The sequence below is a fragment of the Pan troglodytes genome, chromosome 2 (assembly GCF_028858775.2).
Source record: "Pan troglodytes isolate AG18354 chromosome 2, NHGRI_mPanTro3-v2.0_pri, whole genome shotgun sequence".
In the NCBI taxonomy this organism is placed as follows: Eukaryota; Metazoa; Chordata; class Mammalia; order Primates; family Hominidae; genus Pan; species Pan troglodytes.
In genome coordinates this window covers 141,784,620-141,809,861 of record NC_086015.1, presented here as the reverse complement: position 1 = coordinate 141,809,861, position 25,242 = coordinate 141,784,620, and the positions used below count along the sequence as shown (strand labels likewise).

The 25,242-nt window shown below is 40.1% G+C and overlaps 1 protein-coding gene across 11 annotated transcripts in view; it reads left to right on the top strand.

The window, feature by feature from the left end:
* Nucleotides 1–25,242, top strand: part of CEP70 (centrosomal protein 70) — a 134,731-nt gene that overhangs the window by 12,631 nt on the left and 96,858 nt on the right. For 4 of the 11 annotated variants that reach the window (XR_010155342.1, XM_063806262.1, XM_063806260.1 and 1 more), the window contains exons 1-4: nucleotides 2,006–2,193; nucleotides 4,417–4,519; nucleotides 23,435–23,560; nucleotides 25,066–25,156. Coding sequence is in view for 10 of the 11 variants with exons in the window: in XM_063806262.1 (XP_063662332.1) it covers nucleotides 23,492–23,560; nucleotides 25,066–25,156 (160 nt within the window). In the remaining variant the exon portion in view is untranslated. Of the gene's footprint in view, nucleotides 1–584; nucleotides 2,194–4,416; nucleotides 4,520–23,434; nucleotides 23,561–25,065; nucleotides 25,157–25,242 lie in introns of those variants that run through there. The other 7 variants (XM_063806259.1, XM_063806258.1, XM_063806263.1 and 4 more) reach the window with 5 other exon arrangements.

Here is a 25,242-nt window from a genome sequence, read left to right as displayed (position 1 = left end):
CCGCAACCTCCGCCTCCCGGGTTCAAGCGATTCTCCTGCCTCAGCCTCCTAAGTAGCTGGGATTACAGGCATGTGCCACCACGCCCGGCTAATTTTGTATTTTTAGTAGAGATGGGGTTTCCCCATGTTGGCTAGGCTGTTGTCGAACTCCTGACCTCAGGTGATCCACCTACCTTGGCCTCCCAAAGTGCTGGGATTACAGGCGTGAGCCACTGTGCCCGGCCAACACATTTTTATAAATGAATGAATGTTAAATGAATGTTTAGAATTATTAGAATTCTATTGGGTGGATGAGGCCCATAGAAAACTCTTGAGACCAATGTAGCAGGATTCTCAGTGAAAGACTAAGTTTGTGTGCAGGGATGTTTTCCTTCTCTAGCAAAGAGAGGTGCTGGAAAGGCTTTCATGGTCCATAAGAAGGGAATTGTTTTGGAGGGCAGTGCTATAGCAACTCTTCCCCTCCATTCACCACATAAAAAATTCAGTTAGAAAATAGAGAGGAATCAGCCTTCTTGTGCTTTGAAGACTGTGAAAGATACTGGTGATCATCCATCTAGCATCCATTTTCCTCTTCTCCTTTACAGGTCTCCAGTTTTATTCAAATAGCCATGTCTCCACCTTGCAACTCATGTGACTCAAAGAGCGCTGACACCATTGCCAATTCCAATTGTCATAGCTCCTTTTCACTTCTGGAACCCAGGCTTAAGCTGTCTGTACATTTCCCAGGCAGTTACTGGTAAAGAGGAAGAGTGTGTGCCTGTGTGAACTTATCGGCTCAAAAAACCAGAAGGAAAGGTTTTAGATGAAAAAGAAAGTATGTGGTCCTGATTTCTCCAAGTAGACATCTGGAAAATCACGTTAGTATGAATTTGAAGTCTACCCTTTTTTTTTTACAACAAAGCAGAGACTAATAGCAACTGGGTCCTTGTTAACTTGCTTAGCCACTGAATTAATCAAATTCTCCCTTGCCTCTGAGCTTTCTGTTATGCGAGATAAGCAACTTCTTTATTTTTTAGGAAGACAATTTAACTCAGATTTTATATCACGTGCATCCAAAATAATAATAACTGACTCAAAGATGTTTGGCCTCTACAATTAGGGCAGCCATTCTCAGAAGAGTATGCAAGGGCACCCTATTATCTTGGAAAAGGGAAGCACTGAGACTATTTGCATTTTGAGAACTGAAAATGCAATCTGCTAACCATCGTTAGAGTGAATATCCAGGTATGGAAAGCACAGTGGGTAGGCGTAGGTTGGGGTAGGGACATGTTTGCATGGGGCAAACACAGAGATCAAACCTAAGTGTAGTCCCAGCTGCCTGGAAGAAGGCTAAGAAGGGTCTGAAAGTATTGAGCTCCAAGAGCCCTTGGATCTCCTGATGAGAGACCCTTGGCTGATGCCCTAGATGGGACATCCCTGTTGGCTACTGTGGGACCTGCATCATTTGACTGCAACACAGTCTGTTGCAACATTTGACTGTAACACAGACCTACATCATTTGACTGATTTGAAAAGACAAGTTGTCAACAGCGACACCATGTGGCTATAAGATGCAATGACAATGGTGGACAGTTACAGCCTCAGGTAGGGCCTGACGCTTCGTCGAGATGTGGAAAATGCTGAATGGGAAGATGAACTGTCATCAACAAATATTTATTGGGGTCCTCCAAATGTCAACTGCTACAGTGGTCATTCAGGTCTGGAACATCGAGAACATGCTGACCCGTACCCCAGCAAGAGCTCGTAGTCGCGGCGGGGTAGGGGGCGAGAGAGAGGGCAGTCTCTGGTGGCCAGGTAACCCAGGCTTCACTTTCACCCACGGCCACAAGTATTTCTGACGTCTTCTGGGCAAATAAGCCTCCATGTAAGTGACAGGGCACCCAAGGAGTGCGTTGGAAGCGCCAGCGTGCCCGAGACCAGCACATCGCACCGACGCCTTCGTTCGCGGTAAGCCCCGCCCCCCGTAGTGAGCCAACCGGAGGGCGCGGGGCGGACCCAGCTTCCCGGAGAGGCTGGAGAGAATCGTTTGGGGGCATTCGCAGGCCAAAGAGGGGCTGGCCCTCGACGCGCTCGGGCTCGATTGGCCGCCCTCCCCCGGCGGCGGTGACGGTCGCGGAGGCGGGGCCTGACGTAGCTGATCCCAGCCTAACCTGGCCCGGCTGGCTGCTGGTGGGAGGCCGGCGACTGAGTAAGGTGAGTGGCTCTCGGGGCTCTCAGAGGCGTCGGCGTGAGCCCCTTCCCGGAGTACCCCGGACTTGACCTCACCTGGGCCTAAAAGTGGTCAGACTGACCCTTGTCAGGGAGGAGCCATCTGGGACAGGGTCGCGCCAATTAAAAATCCCTGCGTAAGGGTTTGGGGATCGGACAAAACTGCCTCCAGTCCCAGCTCCCCAGGCTTTGTGTTCTTTGGCTTCTCCTTTAATGTCTCAGCGCCTCCGATTCTTTATTTGTATACTAAAGCTGGTAATTCTTGCCTTACAAGGTGGTTGTGAGGGTTAAATGAGGCAGTAAGAGTAAAGCTTAGAATCACGTCGGGCACAGACTCGATTTAAGCTGTAGGTAATTACTCCATCCCCCAAAATCGACCCGGGCTGAAGCGCTAGTTTTGTGTCAAACAACCGCGAAGGTTGTTTGGGGAGTGAGGACTCGGAGCAGAAGGGGGCGGTTAGGCGAATAGCACAGGTGAGTATCTCTTTCTCCAGTTTATTAACCTCATTCCGGATTCAGGGGACCTCTGACTTTATACAGGGCCTAATAGGAGTTTTTCAAGGTGAAAAATGCCAGAAGGCTAAGTCACCTGTAACAGAGAGACCAATCAGAGTTTCCTTTTTTACTGCCACTTTGTTTTTCAATCAATGATATTAAACAGGCAGGGCGCAGTGGCTTACGCCTGTAATCTCAGCACTTTGGGAGGCCGAGGTGGGCGGATCACCTGAGGTCAGGAGTTCGAGACCACCCTGGCCAACATGATGAAACCACGTCACTACTAAAAATACAAAAATTAGCTGGGCATGGTGGTGTGCGCCTGTAATCCCAGCTACTCGGGCAGCTGAGGCAGCAGAATCGCTTGAACTCGGGAGGCGGAGGTTGCTGTGAGCCGAGATCGCGCCACTGCACTCCAGCCTGGGTGACGGAGCGAGACTCTGTCTCAAAAATATATGTATAATATATTAAACTCTGTGCAGGCATTACCCATATTGGTTTCAAGCCTCTGCATGAGTTTTGTACTTTAAATATTGCCAAGTAGACTGTGGCCTCCCCTGTCCCGCCTTTTGGGGAAGAGGTGGCTGACTTGGAGTTTTCCCTACAGCTTTTGCCTCAAAGCAAGGTTCTGCCCCTTCATGTCTCTCCTGAGACAGAATGATTTGGTTGAGATGACATTCCATTTTAACTCTTTCCTATTTGGGGTAGGTTCAGCTCTTTCTTAGGAACATTAAACAGCAAGTTGCAATATTTTTAGAATAGAGCTTTTGCATTTAATAAGGAATAGAGACTTCGAAAGGGTTACATGTTCATTTATTGCAGTAATTTGAAGTATATACTTTTGAAGATGTTTACAGATTTTGGTGTGATTCAGTTGAGAAGGAACAGTTATTGGCCATGGTTTATTGTCAGCTCCCCTCCCCCACCCCAAATGGTGAAAAAATAATTAAATTTTAAGATATGGAGCATGTTACAAGGGGCTTCAGACCTATAAAGGGCAATTTGGCTGAAAGACTCGGGAAACCTAGAAAGTGCCAGAAGATACAATTATGTTTTTGCTTTTCTATGCTTGGCTTACTATGCCATGTACAAATCAACTCCTACCCTCCGACTCCTACTCCCAACAATCTTATTTTAAGTGTGTTATGACACTAATTAAAGCTGTAGCTTCTGTTTTTGGCCCTAGAAAGCATTTGGTCTCTTCCTGTGACTTTAAAGTTCCAGACCTTTGTCCTGTCACAGCCTGTAGTGGGGAAAAGGCTGCTGCAAACTATTGGCCCGTTTATTTCACAGAATGGTCCTCTGAAAAGGAGGGCTTGGTCACAGGTGCAAATGAGGAGCAGTTTTTTCCTGTGTTTGCTTTTGTGATCAGTGGTAGTTTGTCTGAGGATGCTTCATTTTAGTATCCTTGCAAATGAGAATATCCTACCTGTGGAGCCAGAAGTCAGAATTGATGATAGATGATGATAGATTTGGATACCCAGCTAAATGTCTTAACAAGGTAGGGAGAGGAAAGATAAGAAGGAGAGAGAAGAGAAGGGAAGAGGCATATGATGGTGAGCTGGGAAGGCAATTAGCAGTTATTTCAGTTGTGCCTGCTTTATCTGTGATTACCAGTACCTTGGATGCCTGCTCTGGGAGTAACACAAGACCATTCTTACTAGGAGGTTGAACATTTCAAGATTTTGTTCTTTTTATCTTTTTGAAACCTAGATGAAGATCCAGTTTCAGACATGAGACTCGTTGGGTGATCATTTCATTGAGATCAACCTGAATGACCAGGTGTAAAGTGCAAGAGTAATATGCTATGACTGAGGTATGTCTAATGTAACAGATGACTCCAGATGTTGGGAGGCCATGGAAAAAAATCTAATATTTATTGAGTACTATACTAGGTTCATTACATATATTTCCTTTTGACTTCCTGATAATCCTATCAGGTAGATATTTTACAACTCAGCAAAGAAGCTGAAGCTCAGAGAGGTTAAGTACCTACTTAAGATAACACAGAAAGCTGATCACCAACTCTAATCACAGTCTCCATCCTGCTGTGTGCCAGGCAATGCTTTATGTTCTTTCTATATTAACTCTTCTAATCTTTAACTCGTGAGCTGAGTACTTTTATTATCCTTATTTTATGATGAGGAAATTGAAGCACACAGAGATTAGTACTGTACTCTCCTGGCTGTGTGGCAGAATCCATGATTTGAACCCAGGCAGTCTGGCTACAGAGCTCTGCAGGTTGAGTATCCCTTATCTGCAATGCTTGGAACTATGTTTTGGACTTTTAGATTAAAAAAAAATTGGAATATTTGTATATACATGAGGTATCTTGTTTAGAGTTGGGTAACTCTAAACACAAAATTAATTTATTGTTTCATATACAGCTTATACACACAGCCTGAAGCTAATTTTATACATTTTTAATAGTTTTATGCATGAAATGAAGTTTTGACTGTGACCTGTCGCATAAGGTCAGGTGTGGAATTTTCTACTTGTGGTGTCAAGTTGGTGCTCAAAAAGTTTTGGATTTTGGAGCATTTTGGATTTCAAATATTCGTATTAGGAACGTTCAACCTGTACAAGCTTTCTTTTGCTTAGGTTAGCATTTCCTTTACTTTTCTATTTTTGTTATTTAACAAAATCTTTTTAGCGTAAAATGAAATTTTTGTTATAAATCACATACCAAATGTATAGCTTAATAAATTATTACAGGACCATACCATTCAGGTATGCCAGATCCCCTCCATTACCCTATCCCAGTCAAAACTCCTGTGTTCCCATTTAGTCACCATTCTTCTGGGTTTTATAGTTTTGTAGTAATCACTTCCCTGTTTTTTTTTTATTATTTATTTATGAGATGGAGTCTCATTCTGTTGTCCAGGCTGGAGTGCAGTGGCGCGATCTCAGCTGTCTGCAACCTCTGTCTCCTGGGTTCAAGTGATTCTCCTGCCTCAGCCTCCTAAGTAGCTGGGATTATAGGCACACACCACCAGGATCGGCTATTTTTTTTTTTTTTTTTAGTATTTTTAGTAGAAACGGGGTATCACCATGTTGGCCAAGCTGCACTGTGAGCCTGGCCTCCTAGTTTTTGATAGCTTCCTTTTTATATAATATATTGAACAATTCCTATCGCAGATATGAAATCAGCCATTTCTTTAAAATGCCCGGGTTTCATTTAGAGGGAAATAATATTTCAGTTACAGTCTGAATGCTAAAGATCCTGAGTTAGTCACTGTTTCAGGCATTTCAGTAGACAGAGCTAGGATACCTATATCTGTCTATAGACACACATGTTAAAAGATACCTAATGTATTCTACTTCCAGTCTTCAGATTGAGACTGCAGAGCTTTTACTTAACAACTTCTCTATCACAACTGTAACTCCTTTTTTCCATACTGAGAATCATGATTCTCAAGAATATAGGAGAAAATAGAATATTCCATATTTACTCATTATTCTGTATTATACATATGACAGTATCAGAACTATATTTCTAAAATCACCATCAGTATGATTACTGAAAACATTAAACCTTTTTTTTTTGCTTATGTTCTTCCCATTTTTTCTTCTCTCTCTGTTTTAACAGTTGTGCTCTATCTGCATTGTCAGAGTATATAGCCATTTCATGTTCTGCTTTTTCCCTCTTAGCCTATTAGTTCTATTAATATATTTAATGTTTACCACCAGTGTTTATGCTGAGGTCTCTCTAGGCATTTTGGCTACCTGAAGCTAATACATTGTTAGATTCCTCGGGAAGTAATATTGTCTGAGTTCTTATATATTGATCAAAGTTTATTCTTTTTCTACTTCAAAGTCAATTTTGAAGATATAAAGTCTTTGGCTCACACTTCTTTTCCTTGAATTTCTTAAATACATTACTCCTTTTTCTTCTGGAATAAAGTATTGGTATCAAAGTCAGATTATTATCTAATTTTTCTTCTTCTTATAAGTCATGTGGGTTTTTTTCTTGTAGATAACCAAATAATTTGTTTTCTTTTTTTCTTTTTGAGATACAGTCTTACTCTGTCACCCTGGCTGTAGTGCAGTGGTATGATCTTGGCTCACTGCAGCCTCCACCTCCTGGGTTCAAGCAGTCCTCCCACCTCAGCCTCCTGAGTAGCTAGGACTACAGGTGTATGCTGCCACACCCAGCTAATTTTTTTTTTTTTTTTTTTTTTTTTTTTGAGAGACGGGGTTTTGCCAAGTTGCCCAGGCTGGTCATGAACCCAGGCTCAAGTGATCCACCTGCCTCAGGCTTCCAAAGTGCTGAGATTACAGGCATGAGCCACTACGCCCAGCCAAATTTTTTCTTTTTCATTAAAGTCTGGTAATAATATTAGAATATATCACTGTGTTGGTTGTTTTGGGTCAGTATTCTCAGGTACTTCATATTTTCTTTCCATTTGTAGTTTCAAATCTTTTTTTAAATTTCAGGAAAACTTTATTTTTAAAACAGCTTTATTGTGATATATTTAATATACAATAAGCTGCACATATGTAGTATAAAATATAAGTTTTGACTTACATATACACCTATGAAACCACCCCAATCAGGATTGTCAATATATCCATCATCCCCCCAAATTCCCTTGTTCTCGTTAGTAGTCTCTGTGTCTAGCCTCCAATTCTCTGAGCAACCACTGATCTGCTTTCTATCACCACAGTTGGTTTTCATTTTCTAGAGTTTTATATAAATGAAATGTTATAGTATGTACTATTTTATGGCTGGCTTTCAGCGTAATTATTTTGACATTTATCCATGTTGCACATATTCTTTTTTATTGCTGAGGGGTATTCCATCCAATGGGTATACCACAAGTTTGTGTGTCTGTTCACCTGCTGCTGGACATTTGAGTTGTTTCCAGTTTCTGGCTATTATAGATAAAGCTCTTATGAACATTTGTGTACAGTCTTTGTGTGGACATAATGCTTTCATTTCTCTTGGGTAAATTCTAGGAATGGCATGACTGGGTCTTATGGTAAGTGCTTATTAACCTTTTAAGAAATAGACAAAGTGATTTACAAAGTGGTTGTACTAGTTTAAATTCCCGTCAGCAGTATATGAGAGTTCTAGTTCCCTCACATCCTCGAAAACACTTGGTCTAGTCATTCTTAGCCATTCTAATATGTGTAGTGGTGTCACATCGTGTGTTTTAATTTGCATTTCCCTCCTGACTAACAATGTTTAGCATCTTTTTATGTGCCTGGCTGCCATCTGTATGTCTTCTTTTGTGAAATGTCTATTGAAATTTTTTGACCATTTTTAAGTTCAGTTGTTTACTTTTTGTTGATGTTAACTTCCTTACTGAGTTTTGAGAGTTCCCTATATATTCTGGATATGAACCTTTTCTGATTCCTGACTATTTTCTTTGAGTATGTGGTTTCTCTTTTCATTCTCAGAATGGTATATTTTAAAGAGCAGACATTATTTTTATGAAGCCCCATTTGTTCTTGAATTGTATCATGCTTTTGGTGTCATATCATAGACATGTTTGCCTAACTCAAGGCCATACAGTTTTTCTGTGTTTTTCTAGACATGTTGTGATTTTAAGTTTTAGATTTATGTCATTCATTTTAATTTTTTTGTATATGGTGTGAGATATGGCTGAAAGTCCTGTTTCTTTCTTTTTTTTGTACATGGCCATCCCATTGTTCTAGCATCATTTATTGAAAAAAAAAAAACTATCATTTTTCCTGCTAAATTACCTTCGTATCTTTGGTGAAAATTAGTTGTCCATATATGTATGAGTCTGTTTCTGGAATCTATTTTGTTTCATTAATCTGTTTGTCTATCTTGATATCAATGCTATATTGTCTTGATTACTATAGCTTTATAAACCTTGAAATGATATAGTATTAGTCCTTCAACTTTGTTCTTCTTTTTCATTTATTTATTAATTTAGAGATAGGGTCTTGCTTTGTCACCCAGCCTAGAGTGCAGTGGCACAATCATAGCTCACTGATTAAACTCCTGGGTTCAAGTTGTCTTCCCACCTCAGCCACCTAAGTAGCAAGGACTACAGGTTCATGCCACAATGCCTGACTAATCTTTTTTTTTTTTTTTTGTAGAGATGGGGTCTTGCTATGTTGCCCAGTCCGGTCTTGAACTCCTGGGCCTCAAGCTATCCTCCTGCCTCAGCCTCCCAAAGTGCTGGGATTACAGGTGTGAGCCACCATGGCCAGCCTGTTCTTTTTCAAAGTTGTTTTGTCTATTATAGGTCTTTTGCAGCTCTGTATGAATTTTAAAATCAGGAAAGTTTCCTGAATTATAGTTTTTTTAATTGGTTCTGTTGTTTTAGTTTTCTTTTTCAATTACCACTATTATGTGTATGTTTGAGCTTCTTTGCCTATCTTTGTCATTTTCATATTTCTTCTTCATTTCTTTTTAATTTTTAAAATTGTTTTCCTTTTAATCTCTATTTCTCTTAAGGCATTGTCTGTAGTCTTTACTCATTCATTTTCCTTCTTTAATCTTCATTTCAGAAATAATTAGTTTTTAAAAGTTACTAATTTCTAGATTCTATCAGCTCATTTCCAAGTTTTATTTCTAATTATGTTGTTTATGTCTTACAGAGTTTTACATGTATTTTAGTTTGTTTTAATATAGAGGTTATAGTTCCTATCTGTTTTGTGAGCACGTCTTTCTAGTATATTTTTCTTGTCTGTAGAGATATTCTTTTTTAATATGAACTTTTACAATTTAAAATTTTTTTAATTTCATGGGTGCACAGATGTGTATGTTTATGGGTTACATGGGATATTTTGATACACCATATAATATATAATAATCATATCAGGGTAAATGAGGTAGCCACCATCTTAAGCATTTATCCTTTGTGTTAGAAACAATCCAATTATTCTCTTTTAGTTACTTAAAAGTGTGCAATTATATTATTATTGAATATAGTCAACCCATTGTGCTAGCAAATACTGATCTTATTCTTTTTTTCTATTTTTTTGTACCCATTGACCATCCCCTCTTCCTCTCAGCCCACCTGTTACTCTTCCCAGCCTTTGGTAACCATCCTTCTACTCTCTGTCTCCATGAGTTCAATTGTTTTGATTTTTGGATCCCACAAATAAATGAGAACATGTGATGTTGGTCTTTCTGTGCCTGGCTTATTTCACTTAAAATAATGACTTCCAGTTCCATCCATGTTGTTGCAAATGACAGGAGCTCATTCTTTTTTTATGGCTGAGTAGTACTCCATTATGTATATGTACCAGATTTTCTTTATCCATTTGTCTGTCGATGGACACTTGGGTTGCTTCCAAATCTTGGCTTTTGTGAATAATGCTGCAGTAAACATGAGAGTGCAGATATCTCTTTAATATGCTGATTTCCTACCAAAAATATAAAAAATTGGCCAGTGTGGTGGCATGTGCCTATAATCCCAGCTACTCAGGAGGCTGAGGCAGGAGAATCGCTTGAACCTGGGAGGCGGAGGTTGCAGTGAGCCGAGATTGTGCCACTGCACTCCAGCCTGGGCGACAGAGTGAGACTCAAAAAAAAAAAGTTATTTCAGATCCTTATACATCCTGGCTATTAACCCTCGTCAGATGGGTAGTTTACAAATATTTTCTCCCATTCTGTGGGTCGTCTCTTCACTTTGTTGTTTCCTTTGCCGTGCAGAAGCTTTTTAACTCAATGTGATCCCACCTGTCTATTTTTGCTTTGGTTTCCTGTGCTTGTGGTATATTACTCAAGAAATCTTTGCCCAATCCAATGTCCTGGAGAGTTTCCCCAATTTTTTTTGTAGTACTTTCATAGTTTGAGGGCTTAGATTTAAGTCTTGATTCATTTTTATTTGATTTTTATATATGGTGAGAGATAGGGGTCTAGTTCCATTCTTCTGCATATGGATATCCCAGCACCATTCATTGAAGAGACTTTTCTTTCCCCAATGTATGTTCTTGGCACCTTTGTCAATAATGAGTTCACTGTCAGTATGTGGATTTGTTTCTGGGTTTTCTGTTCTGTTCCATTGGTCTATGTGTCTGTTTTGGTGGCAGTAGTATGCTGTTTTAGTTAATATAGCTCTGCAATATAATTTGAAGTCAGTTAATGTGATTCCTCCAGTTTTATTCTTTTTGCTCAGGATAGCTTTGGCTATTCTGGGTCTTTTGTGGTTTAAATTTTAGGATTATTTTGTCTATTTCTGTGAAGAATGTCATTGGTATTTTCCTAGGCATTTGCATTGAATCTGTAGATTGCTTTGAGTAATATAGATATTTTAACAATATTGATTGTTTCAATCTATGAACATGGAATATCTTTTCATTTTTTTGTGGCCTCTTCAATTTCTGTCGTCAGTATTTTATAATTTTCATTGTAGAGATGTTTTACTTCGTTGGTTCAGTTAATTCCTAGGTGTTTAATTTTCTTTGTGGCTATTGTAAATGGGATTACTGTTTTGATTTGTTTTTCAGATTGTCCTTGTTGGTTTATAGAAATGCTACTGATTTTTCTAAGCTGATTTTGTGTCTTGCAGCTTTACTGAATTTGTTTACCAGTTCAAATAGCTTTTTGGTGGAGTCTTCAGGTTTTTCCAAATATAAGATCATATCACCTGCAAACAAGGATAATTTGATTTCAAATTTTGATGACCTTTTTTTCCTTTCTCGTGTCTAACTGCTAGCTAGAGCAATTCCAGTCCGTTTTCATCTTTAGCTAGAGCAATTCCAGTCCTTTTTCATCTCTAGCTAGAGCAATTCTAGTCCTAACTAGAGCAATTCCAGTCCTTTTTCATCTTTGATTTTATTTGAATCTTTTTTCCTTTCTTCCTTCATAGTCTGGCTAAAGGTTTGTCAATTTTTTATCCTTGTTCTGTTCTAGATCTTAGAGGAAAGGCTTTCAGTTTTTCCCGATTCAGTGTGATACTGCCTGTGGGTCTGTCATACATGGCTTTTATTATGTGGAGGTATGTTCCTTTTATACCTAGTTTTTTTAGGGTTTTTTTTTTAAATCATGAAGGAATGTTGAATTTTATCAAGTGCTTTTTCAGTATCAATTGAAATGATCATATGGTTTTTGTCTTTCAGTCTGTTGATAATGATGTATCACATTGATTGATTTGCATATGTTGAATCATCCTTTCATCCCTGGGATAAATCCCACTTGTTGATGATGAATGATCTTTTTAATGTGTTGTTGAATTTGGTTTGCTAGTATTTTGTTGAAGATTTTTGCATCAATATTAATCAGGGATATTGGCCTGTAGGTTTCTCTCTCTCTCTCTCTTTTTTTTTTTTTTTTTTTTTTGATATGTCTTTGTCTGGTTTTGATATCAGGGTAATACTGGCCTCATAGAATGAGTTTGGATGTATTCCCTCCTCTTCCATTCTTCAGAATAGTTTGAGTAGGGTTGGTGTTAGTTCTTTAAATGTTTGGTAGAATTCAGCAGTGAAGCCATGGAGTCCGAGGCTTTTCTTTGCTGGAGGACTTTTTATTATAGCTTCAATGTTGTTAGTTGTTATTGGTCTGTTCAGGTTTTGGATTTCTTTATGGTTCAATCTTAGTAGGTTGTATGTGTCTAGGAATTTATCCATTTCTTCTAGATTTTCTAGTTTATTGGTATATAGTTGCTCCTAGTAGGCTCTAATGATCCTTTGTATTTCTGCAATATTGGTTGTAATGTCTCCTTTTTCATCTCTGATTTTGAATCTTTTCTCTTTTTTCTTCATTAGTCTGGCTAAGGGTTTATCAGTTTTCTACATCTTTTCAAAAAACCAACTTTTTGTTTCATTGTTCTTATGTCTTATTTGTTTCAATTTCATTATTTCTGCTGTAATCTTTATTATTTCTTCTACTTTCAGTTTGGTTTGCTCTTGCTTTTCTAGTTCTAGTTCATTAGGTTGTTTATTTGAAGTTTTTCTTTTTCATGTAGGCACTTAAAGCTATAAATTTCTCTCAGTACTGTTTTCACTGTATCCCATAGGTTTTGGTATGTTCTGTTTCCATTATCATTTGTTTCAAGACATTTTTCAGCTTCCTTCTTAATCTCTTCATTGACCCACTGATGATTCAGGAGCCTATTGATTAATTTAAGTATGTTTGAATAGTTTCCAAAATTCCTCTTGTTACTGATTTCTAGTTTTATTCCATTGTGGTCAGAGAAGATACTTTATATTATTCCAGTTTGTTTTTAATGTTTTAACACTTGTTTTGTGGCCTAACATATGGTCCATCCTTGGGAATGATCCATGTGCTGAGGAGAAGAATGTGTATTCTTCAGCCATTGGATGAAACGTCTGTAAATATCGTTAGGTCCATTTGTTCTATAGTGCAGATTAAGTCAGATGATTCTTTGTTGATTTTATGTCTGGATGATCTGTCTGATGAAAGGGTGGTGTTGAAGTCTTCAACTATTATTGTATTGAGATTTATCTCTCGAGCTCTAATAATATTTGCTTTATATATCAGGGTACTCCAGTGTTGGGTGTATAATATTTACAATTGTTACATACTCTTGCTGAATTGACCTGTTTATCATTATATAATGACCTTGTTTGTCTCTTCTTACAGTTTTTGTCTTAAAATCTCTTTTGTCTGATATAAGTATAGCTACTCCTGCTATACTGGATTCACTGGCATGTAATATACTTTTCCATTTCTTAATTTTCAGTCTATATGTGTCTTTATAGGTGAAGTGTATTTCAGTTCGGCCACTCTAGTGTTTTGATTGTGAGTTTAGTCCATTTATGTTCAATGTTATTGACAAATAGGGACTTACTACTGTCATTTTGTTGTTTTCTGGTTGTTTTGTGGTCTTCTCTTCTTTTTTCCTTCTTTCCTATCTTTTTTTAGTGAAGGTGATTTTTCTTAGGTGGTATGTTTTAATTTCTTGCTTCTTATTTTTTGTGTATCCATTGTATGTTTTTGGATGTAAGGTCACCATGAGGCTTGAAAATACTATCTTATAATCCATTATCTTATTTATTTATTTATTTTTATTTTTTTGAGATGGAGTCTAGTTCTGTCACCCAGGCTGGAGTGCAGTGGCATGATTATGGCTCACTGAAACCTCTGGCTTCTGGGTTCAAGTGATTCTCCTGCCTCAGCCTCCCGAGTAGCTGGGACTATAGGCACACGCCACCAGAGAATTTTTGTATTTTTAGTAGAGACGGGGTTTCACTATGTTGGCCAGGCTGATCTTGAACACGACCTGTGATCTGCCCGCCTCAGCCTCCCAAAGTGCTGGGATTAAAGGCCACCGTGCCTGGCTCATTATTTTTTATTTTTTAATTTTTTGAGATGGAGTCTCGCTCTGTCACCCAGGCTGGAGTTCAGTGGCGCTATCTTGGCTCACTGCAACCTCTACCTCCCAGGTTCAAGCGATTCTCCTGCCTCGGCCTCCCGAGTAGCTGGGACTATGGGCATGTGCCACCACGCCTGGCTAATTTTTGTATTTTTAGTAGAGACAGGGTTTCACCATCTTGGCCAGGCTGGTCTTGAACTCCTGACCTCGTGATCCACCCATCTCGGCCTCCCAAAGTGCTGAGATTACAGGCATGAGCCACTGTGCCCAGCCTCTGTGTACTTTTGATTACCCGTGAGTTTTGTGCCTTCAAATAATTTCTGCTCATTAACGTCGTTTTCTTTCAGATTAAAAAAACTCCCTTTAGCGTTTCTTGTAGGCCAGGTCTGGTGTTGATGAAATTCCTCAGCTTTTGTTTGTCTGGGAACAAACTTATTGCTCATTCATGTTTGAAGGATTCTAGGGTAAAAGTTTTTTTTGCTTCAGCATTTTAAATATGTCATGCCACTCTTGGCCTATACAGAGCTCCATTGTATATTATTTGTTTCTTTTCTCTTTCTGCTTACAGAATTTTTTTTTTCTTGACCTTGGGAGCTTATTAATGCCTTGAGGTAGTCTCCTTGGGTTAAATCGGCTTGGTTTTCTACAGCTTTCTTGTACTTGAATATTGATATCTTTCTGTGGGTTTAGGAAGTTCTCTGTTATCCCTTTGAATATACTTTCTTTCCTTTTTCTTTTCTTATTCTTTTTTTTTTTTTTTTGAGACAAGTTTCACTCTTGTCACCCTGACTCAGGTGCGATCTCGGGTCACTGCAACCTTTACCTCCCAGGTTCAGGCGATTCTTGTGCCTCAGTCTCCTGCATACCTGGGATTACATGCGTGTGCCACTGCACCTGGCTAATTTTGTATTTTTAGTAGAGACAGGGTTTCACCACGTTGGCCAGGCTGTTCTTGAACTCCTGACTACAGGTGATCCACCCACCTTCACCTCTCAAAGTGCTGAGATTACAGGCATGAGCCACTGCGCCCGGCCTGAATAAACTTTCTACCCCTATCTCTCTCTACTTCCTCTTTAAGGCCAATAACTCTTAGATTTGCCCTTTTGAAGCTTATTGTCTAGATCTTATAGGCATGATTCATTCTTTTTTCTTTTCTTTTTTTTTTTTTTTTTTTTTGAGATGGAGTCTCACTGTGTCGCCCAGTCTGGAGTGCAGTGGCGGGATCTCGGCTCACTGCAACCTCCATCTCCTGGGTTCAAGTGATTCTGCCTCAGCCTCCCGAGTAGCTGGGATTACTGGCACACGCCACCACGCCCAGCTAATTTTTGTATTTTTAGTAGAGATGGGATTTTACCATATTGGTCAGCCTGGTCTCGAACTCCTGACCTTAGGTGATCCACCTGCCTTGGCCTCCCAGAGTGTTGGGATTACAGGCATGAGCCACCATGCCCGGCCTGTTTTTTATTCTTTTTTCTCTTGTCTCCTCTGACCATGTATTTTCAAATAGCCTGTGTTCAGGCTCACTGATTCTTCTGCTTGATCAATTATGCTATGAAGAGGCTCTGATGCATTCTTCATTATGTCAGTTGCATTTCTCACCCTCAGAATATCTGCTTGACTTTTAAAAATTATTTCAGTTTCTTTGTTAAATTTGTCTAATAGGATCCTGAATTCCTTATCTGTGTCATCTTGAATTTCTTTGAGTTTCCTCAAAACAGCTATTTTGAATTCTATCTGAAAGGTCACATATCTCTGTATGTCTGGGATTGGTCCCTTGTGTCTTATTTAGTTTGTTTGGTGAGGTCATGTTCTCCTGGATGGTCTTGATACTTGTAGATGTTTGTTGGTGTCTGGGCATTGAAGAATTAGGTATTTATTGTAGTCTTTGTAGTCTGGGCTTGTTTGTACCCATCCTTCTTGGGAAGACTTTCCAGTGACTTGAGTGTTGTGATCTCAGTTTTTGGTCACTGCAGCTATATATCTGAGTTACGGGATACCCCAAGCTCAGTAATGCTGTGGTTTTTGCAGACTTATAGAGTTACCACCTTGCTGGTCTTGGACAAGATCTGGAATAATTCTGTGGATTACCAGGCAGAGACTCTTGTCTTCCCTTGCTTTCTCTGAAACAAATGGAGTCTCTCTGTGCTGAGCTGCCTGGAATTGGGGGAGGGGTGACACAGGCATCCCTGTGGCCGGCCCTACTGGGACTGTACTTGGTCTGGCCAGGGCCTGGAATCAGAATCCTTGGAAACCTACCTGGTGCTCTATTCTACTGAGGCTGAGCTGGTGCCACAACCATGAGAAAAGGTTCTTCCCATTTTTCCCTCCCCTTTCCCCAGGCAGAGAAGGCTCCACTTGTCTACCGCCACCACAGACCCATGGGGAGTACTGCCAGGGTACCGCCTAGGTTCACTTAAGGCCCAAGGCTCTTTAGTCAGCTGGTGAATGCTACCAGGCCTGGGACTCACCTTTCAGGGCAGTGGCTTCTCCTCTGGCCCAGAGTAGGTCCAGAGAAGCTAAGAGCCAAAGCCTGGAATTGGGAACCCCAAGAGCTTTCTTAATGCTCTTCCCCAGTTTGGCCAAGTTGGTATCTAAGCTCAAGAAAGTCTTCTTTACTCTTCGTCTACTTTTCTCAAGCAGAAGGGGTCTGTCCTCATAGCCACCACAGCTGTGAATGTGCTGGATCACACCTGAAGCCAGCATGTCTGAGTCTCACCCAATGCCCATGGCATATACTACCTGGTTCCTGCTGCTGATTATTCAGTGCCCAAGGGCTCTTTAATCAGCAGATGATAAATCCTGCCAGGACTGGGTCCTTCCCTCCAAGGCAGTGGGCTCCTTTCTGGCCAAGGATGTGTCTAGAAATGTTGTTTGGGAGCTAGGGTCTGGAATGGGGGCCTCATAACTCTGCTCAGTGCCCTATCCTACTGTGACTGAGCTGGTATCCGAGTTGCAAGACAAAGTCCTCTTTACTCTTCCCTCTTGTCTTCTCAAGCAGAAGGAAAGGTTTACTTTTGGAACTGCAAGCTGTGCTGCCTGGGGTTGGGGGAGGGGTGATGCAAACGCTCCTTTAGTTGCCCTGGCTGTTGTCTCACTAGGTCACATGCCCCTCAAGAGCACTAGCTCTGAGCCCAGCATAGCACTAGGACTTGCCTTGGAGTTGCAGTCCTTGTGGCCTAGATAGTGTTTCGAGTTTATTTAGGACCCCAGAGCACTTTAACTCACGTTGGCAAGGCTTGCTGAAACTCAAGTTCTGACTACTGGGATGGGTGCTTCCCCTCTGGCTAGGACTGGTCTAAATGATCCCTCCAGTGGGTTGAGTTCTTCCTGGTGTTGTTGGTACTGCCTTTCAATGCAAAGTTCCACAGTCATTGCACTTTACTTCCCCCAAGTGCACAGATTCTCTCTCTGCGCCACATGGCTGGCCGTTACCGGGGGATTGGGGGAGAATGGTATTGGCAATTTATAAATGTCTTTCCTACCCTCTTCGGTGCCTCTTTCAGCCATATGAAGTTAAAACCAGTTACTGTGATTGCTCACCTGATTTTTGGCTCTTATGAAGGTGCTTTTTTGTAAAGATAGTTCTTAAATTTGGTGTTCCTGTTGGGAGGACAATCGGTGGAGGCTTCTGTTCAGTCATCTTGCTCCGCCTTCAATATTAACTTTTGATGGGGTTAGACCTCAGTGCTTTTCTTTGCTCACTTTTATGTAAAATTAGTTTTTCTGAACTTTTATAATGGTTGAGAGTTCAGGAAAGCTTTTCTAACATCTTGGACTTCTAATATTTTTGTGTAGTGTTTGAAAATATGGCAGTTTGTTTTCTGAGACTTCCTGCTTCTATTTTCTTCCCTATTTTGGTGTGGATCTTCCCTTCTCTCTTATCCCTATCTTGCTCAATTTTGATTCTATTCCCAAAAGTTTCTTCTCATCATGGGCTCTGTCATGGAAATGTAACATGTCCATTTTGAGTGTTCACAGGGTTCCAGCATCTTCTGTTTTTCTTCTAGGAAAGGGTAAAACCCCTTCTGGTTTCACTTCCTGTTTCATGTTAGTGCCATAGTGAATATTAGCGATACCAATGAATTAGGGAGTTCTCTCATTCTCATAGCCATCAGATACTGCCTGTAGCTTTTTTTTCTTCCAGCACAGATGCTGGTACCATGCAGCTTTTATGGCCGTTAGTGGTTTGCCCTCCCCCACTTATATTTTAGTGTTCGTGAGAATAACTTTTCACCAGCTTTTGATATAAATAGTTAGCTCTCTATATCTGCCAGTTTTGTATCCACAGATTCAACCGACTGCAGATTGAAACCTGCAGATAAGGAGGGCCAACGGTACTACACCATTTTATTGAAGGAACTTGAGCATCCATGGATTTTGGTACTTGCAGGTGGTTCTGAAACCAATCCCCATGTATAGGGAAGACCTGCTATTGCTTTTGGGTTTTTAGCTTTGCTCTCTAGTTGCTTCTGTTTTAATGTGGGATGCAGAGATGAAAAAACTAGGCTGTGGCCATGCCATCTTCCCAGAATTGTTTCTTTATTCTCTTACTTTTAACTGCTTTAATGTTTTTATTTTAAATGGCTTTTTAGTGTTTTAGAAGTCTTTTTTCCCTTCAACAGCATATAGCTTGATTTTTAAAAATCTAGTTTGACAGTCTTTCTCTTTTAACTGGAGCCATTCATGATTAATGTAATTACTGATATGGATTTAAATCTACCATATTGTCAAGTACCATGTGCTTTTCTCTTTGTTTTACCTCTTGTCTGCTTGTGTTTCTCTTCTTTTGGGTTTTTTTAAATTTTTTTATTTTTTCCGAGGCAGAGTCTCACTCTGTCACCCAGGCTGGAGTGCAGTGGTACCATCTCGTCTCACTGCAACTTCCATCTCCTGGGTTCAAGTGATTCTCCTGTCTCAGCCTCTCAAGTAGCTGGGATTACAGGCATGAGCCACCACACCCGGCTAATTTTTTATATTTTTAGTAAAGATGGGGTTTTGGCCATGTTGACCAGGCTAGTCTTGATCTCCTGACTTCGTGATCTGCCTGCCTTGGCCTCCCAAAGTGCTGGGATTAGAGGCATGAGCCACTGTGCCTGACCCTTGGGTTTATTTATTTATGTATTTATTATACTTTAAGTTCTAGAGTACATGACAGCGTGCAGGTTTGTTACATATGTATACATGTGCCATGTTGGTGTGCTGCACCCATTAACTGGTCGTTTACATTAGGTATTTCTCCTAATGCTATCCCTCCCCCATCCCCCCACCCCACAACAGGCCCTGGTGTGTGATGTTCCCCTTCCTGTGTCCAAGTGTTCTCATTGTTCAGTTCCCACCTATGAGTGAGAACATGCAGTGTTTGGTTTTCTATCCTTGCGATAGTTTGCTCAGAATGATGGTTTCCAGCTTTATCCATGTCCCTACAAAGGACATGAACTCATTCTTTTTTATGGCTGCATAGTATTCCATGGTGTATATGTGCCACATTTTCTTAATCCAGTCTATCATTGATGGACATTTGGGTTGGTTCCAAGATTCTGGTATGTTGTGTCTTTGTTCTCATTGGTTTCAAAGAACATCTTTATTTCTGCCTTCATTTTGTTATTTACGCAGTAGTCATTCAGGAGCAGGTTGTTCAGTTTCCATGTAGTTGTGAGGTTTTGAGTGAGTTTCTTAATCCTGAGTTCTAATTTGATTGCACTGTGGTCTGAGAGACAGTTTGTTGTGATTTCTGTTGTTTTACATTTGCTGAGGAGTGCTTTACTTCCAACTATGTGGTCAATTTTTGAATAAGTGTGATGTGGTGCTGAGAAGAATGTATATTCTATTGATTTGGGGTGGAGAGTTCTGTAGATGTCTATTAGGTCTGCTTGGTGCAGAGCTGAGTTCAAATCCTGGATATCCTTGTTAACCTTCTGTCTTATTGATCTGTCTCATATTGACAGTAGGGTGTTAAAGTCTCCTATTATTATTGTGTGGGAGTCTAAGTCTCTTTGTAGGTCTCTAAGGACTTGCTTTATGAATCTGGGTGCTCCTGTATTGGGTGCATGTATATTTAGGATAGTTAGCTCTTCTTGTTGAATTGATCCCTTTACCATTATGTAATGGTCTTCTTTATCTCTTTTGATCTTTGTTGGTTTAAAGTCTGTTTTATCAGAGACTAGGATTGCAACCCCTGCTTTTTTTTGTTTTCCATTTGCTCGGTAGATCTTCCTCCATCCCTTTATTTTGAGCCTATGTGTGTCTCTGCACATGAGATGGGTCTCCCGAATACAGCACACTGATGGGTCTTGACTCTTTATCTGATTGCTTTTAATTGGGGCATTTAGCCCATTTACATTTAAGGTTAATATTGTTATGTGTGAATCTGATCCTGTCATTATGATGTTAGTTGGTTATTTTGCCCGTTAGTTGATGCAATTTCTTCCTAGCATTGATGGTCTTTACAATTTGGCATGTTTTTGCAGTGGCTGGTACTGGTTGTTCCTTTCCATGTTTATTGCTTCCTTCAGGAGCTCTTGTAAGGCAGGCCTGGTGGTGACACAATCTCTTTGCATTTGCTTGTCTGTAAAGGATTTTATTTCTCCTTCATTTATGAAGCTTGGTTTGGCTGGATATGAAATTCTGGACTGAAAATTCTTTTCTTTAAGAATGTTGAATATTGCCCCCCACTCTCTTCTGGCTTGTAGGGTTTCGGGCAAGAGATTTGCTGTTAGTCTGATGGGCTTCCCTTTGTGGGTAACCCGAGCTTTCTCTCTGGCTGCCCTTAACATTTTTTCCTTCATTTCAACCTTGGTGAATCTGACAATTATGTGTCCTAGGGTTGCTCTTCTCAAGGAGTATCTTTGTGGTGTTCTCTGTATTTCCTGAATTTGAATGTTGGCCTGTCTTGCTAGGTTGGGGAAGTTCTCCTGGATAATATCCTGAGGAGTGTTTTCCAACTTGGTTCCATTCTCCCCCTCACTTTTGGGTACACCAATCAAACATAGATTTGGTCTTTTCACATAGTCCCATATTTCTTGGAGGCTTTGTTCATTCCTTTTTACTTTTTTCTCTAAACTTCTCTTCTCGCTTCATTTCATTAATTTGATCTTCAATCACTGATACCCTTTCTGCCACTTGATCAAATCAGCTACTGAAGCTTGTGCATGTGTCACATAGTTCTTGTGCCATGGTTTTCAGCTCCATCAGGTCGTTTAAGGTCTTCTTTACACTGTTTATTCTAGTAAGCGATTCATCTAATCTTTTTTCAAGGTTTTTAGCTTCCTTGTGATGGGTTTGAACATCCTCCTTTAGCTTGGAGAAGTTTGTTATTACCGACCTTCTGAAGCCTACTTCTGTCAACTCGTCAAAGTCATTCTCCATCCAGCTTTGTTCTGTTGCTAGTGAGGAGCTGCGATCCTTTGAAGGAGAAGAGGCGCTTTGATTTTTGGAATTTTCAGCTTTTCTGCTCTGGTTTCTCCCCATCTTTGTAGTTTTATCTTCCTTTGGTCTTTGATGATGGTGACCTACAGATAGGGTTTTGGTGTGGATGTCCTTTTTGTTAATGTTGATGCTTTTCCTTTCTGTTTGTTAGTTTTCCTTCTAACAGTTAGGTCCCTCAGCTGCAGGTCTGTGGGAATTTGCTGGAGGTCCACTCCAGACCCTGTTTGCCTGGGTATCGCCAGCAGAGGCTGCAGAACAGCAAATATTGCTGCCTGATCTTTCCTCTGAAATCTTCATCTCAGAGGGGCACCTGGCTGTATGAGGTGTCAGTCAGGCCCTACTGGGAGGTGTCTCCCAGTTAGGCTACACGGAGGTCAGGGACCCACTTGAGTAGGCAGTCTGTCCATTCTCAGAGCTCAAACACCATGCTGGGAGAACCACTGCTGTCTTCAGAGCTGTCAGACAGGGACGTTTAAGTCTGCAGAAGTTTCTGCTGCCTTTTGTTCAGCTATGCCCTGCCCCCAGAGGTGGAGTCTACAGAGGCAGGCAGGCCTCTTTGAGCTGCGGTGGGCTCTACCCAGTTCAAGCTTTCCTGCCGCTTTGTTTACCTACTCAAGCCTCAGCAATGGCAGATGCCCCTCCCTCAGCCAGGCTGCCACCTTGCAGTTCAATCTTGGACTGCTGCGCTAGCAGTGAGCAAGGCTCCATGGGCATGGGACCCACTGAGCCAGGCATGGGATATAATCTCCTGGTGTGCCATTTGCTGAGACCATTGGAAAAGCGCAGTGTTTGGGTAGCAGTGTCTGGATTTTCCTAGTACAGTCTGTCACGGCTTCCTTTGGCTAGGAATGGGTAATCTCCCTACTCTTGCACTTCCTGGGTGAGGCGATGCCCCACCCTGCTTCGGCTCGCCCTTTGTGGGCTGCACCCACTGTCCAACCAGTCCCAACGAGATGAACCAGGTACCTCAGTTGGAAACGCAGAAATCACCTGTCTTCTGCATCAATCACACTGGGAGCTGCAGACTGGAGCCTTTCATATTCAGCCATCTTGGATGCCCTTGGGTTTATTTTTAAAAATGCATCATTATAGTCTTGTTTTTCCCCTTTACTAGTTAGAAAATTATATACTTCTGTTCAGTTCTTCAGTGGATGTCCTAGAAATTCTCAAGCATCCTTAACTTATACAAAAGCCCAGTGTTAACAGATACCTTTACCAGTGTCCACCTCCATTGTAAACAAACTTAGAACACTGTTACTCCATTTACCCTACTCTCAGCCAGTATATTTCTGTTACTGTGCATTTTAATTGTACATTTTATACTTCACAAGATCTCATTATGTAGTCTGTGTTTATACTCGCCCATTTTTTTGCTCTATTTTTTTCTACATCTCTGCTTTTCCATCAGGGAGTCTTCTGCATGAAGCAGCTTCTTTAGAATTTTTTTACAGAGCAGATGCAATGAACACTCTCAGATTTACTTTGTGTCATGTGTTTGAAAATATATTACTTTTGCCTTTATTATTCGTTAATGAATGTTTTCACTGGCTTTGGAATTTTAGATAAGCAATTATTTTCTTTCAGCACATTGAAGATATTAGTGTCTAGGTATGACTGACTTTTTTTTTTTTCTTTTTTCTTTCTTTTTTACTGTATCCCAGTTGCAATATGTTGGGTTTCTAGAATGTGTGGATTTATGTCTTTCATTGATTCTCAAATTTTTCTTAGCCATTAGCTCTTCAAATGCTCCTTCTACTCCATTCTTTCCTCTGTTCTTGGGTACCAGTTATGCATTCTGTGGTGGGGGGTTAGACAGGACAGAGTGTACATGTGTGTGTGGTATATGTGTAAAATCCCAGAATGCTTTATTTCCAGAGGAGAACATTATAAGATAGGGTTTATTCAAATGAGTCTTACAATCAGCTATCTAAGAAGTCACAAAGTTTTGACGCAGGAATGACCTGAATTGCCCTGCAAGAGTAGTGGATTCTTTTAAATATACTTTTCTTTAACTCCTTTTGCACTTTTTGTCTTTTTTCATTTAGGCAACTCAAATTTTTTAATTGCCAATTTCTGTTTCTTTTGATTCTACAAAAGTAACTATGTTTCCGGTAGCCCCTAAACCCCAGGATTCCAATCAACCATCAGACAGACTCATGACTGAAAAACAGGTAAACTTAAAATATTTTAAGACATTGCTTCTCAAAATATGTGCCAAAGAATGCTACATCTACAAACAGGAAAATTTGACTTTAAAAGGATTCTTTTCTCAAATAATTTTAGGAAATGCTGGGTTAAAGACTATGAAATGGTTTAATTACTCTAAGACTTCACAATATTAGTCTCCAAAGGGAGGATTTAGTATACAGCATTTCATACATACTTAACACTAGTTTGATGAACATTTCATTAGACTAGTGTTCTGTAGCATGTACTTTGGAAAATGCCATTCCCAACTATTTTCAGAATTTACAATTACTTTATCTTAAAATGTAAGAGGTATCAGGAAACAATATGTATAAGTTAATCATTCAAAATATGTGACTTTATTATGTATAGAACATTTTGTTTTTATGAGTTACTGTAGAAGTTCTGAGACACTAACTCAGAGCTTTTGGCTCCTAAAACAACATCAATGATAATTTTAGTTGTGTCTACCACGTAGTTAAACTCTGTGATCAGAAAGACTAAAGCATAAATGAGAGAAAAGTTATGAGTGGGAGGAGATGTAAAAAAAAAGGAGGAAGAAGTCAACAGTCAAAAAGAAAGTCTTGTTTGACTTTGAGAGTGTCTTTCAGGGTGATTCTGTTAGAGTCAGTTATCCAGATGGACGGGCTCCTTTTTATAGTTAGACCTTGTCCATTTGACAAGGAGCTGTCTGAAATATTGGCTCCAACTAGTCAGGTATGTTTTGATTTTTTTGTGACCCTAGTCATTATGAAAGTGATACTTAGGGGCCGGGTGTGGTGGCTCATGCCTGTAATCTCAGCACTTTGGGAGGCCAGGGCGGGTGGATCACCAGGTCAGGAGATCCAGACCAACCTGGCTAACACGGTGAAACCCCATCTCTACTAAAAATACAAAAAATTAGCCGGGCGTGGTGGCGGGCGCCTGTAGTCCCAGCTACTCGGGAGGCTGAGGCAGGAGAATGGCGTGAACCTGGGAGGCAGAGCTTGCAGTGAGCCGAGATTGTACCACTGCACTCCAGCCTAGGTGACAGAGCAAGACTCTGTCTCAAAAAGAAAAAAAAAAGCAAGTGATACTTAGAAGTGACTCACCTTTTCTTTTCTTTACTATCCAGTTATTATAGCCTAGTTTACAGCTGTTTATTCTGAGCAGGGCTTGGTTTGGCTTAGTTAAATCTAAAACCTTAGATTTATTTGATTCACTGAAATTACAAGGTGTTTTTGTTGTTGTTGTTGGTCTTGTCCATTGAGGTCTACATATGAGTATTCTGTATAATGCAACAATTTGTGCTTATTTACATACTTCTAGTCTATTACTAATTTTGCTAGAAACAATAAATGTGTTTTTTGGATATTATATATGCATAAACATTTATACTTAAAACTTTTGAAGAAAAAGTTCTATTCTGAAAATGCAGGAAATTATATATGAGAGAATTTCTTCACTTTATATCTAAAGTTAACCCTTTCTTCTCTTTCTGTAATTGTAGCAGGAAGAAGCAGAATGGGAAAGCATAAATGTGCTATTGATGATGCATGGCTTAAAACCTTTGTCTCTAGTCAAAAGAACAGATCTCAAAGGTAATTAGTTCCTATTCTTGATGCTTAAGGTAAAAAGTTTATTTTTCCTTAAAAATTTTTTTTGCCTTTTATTTTTACTATCTGTA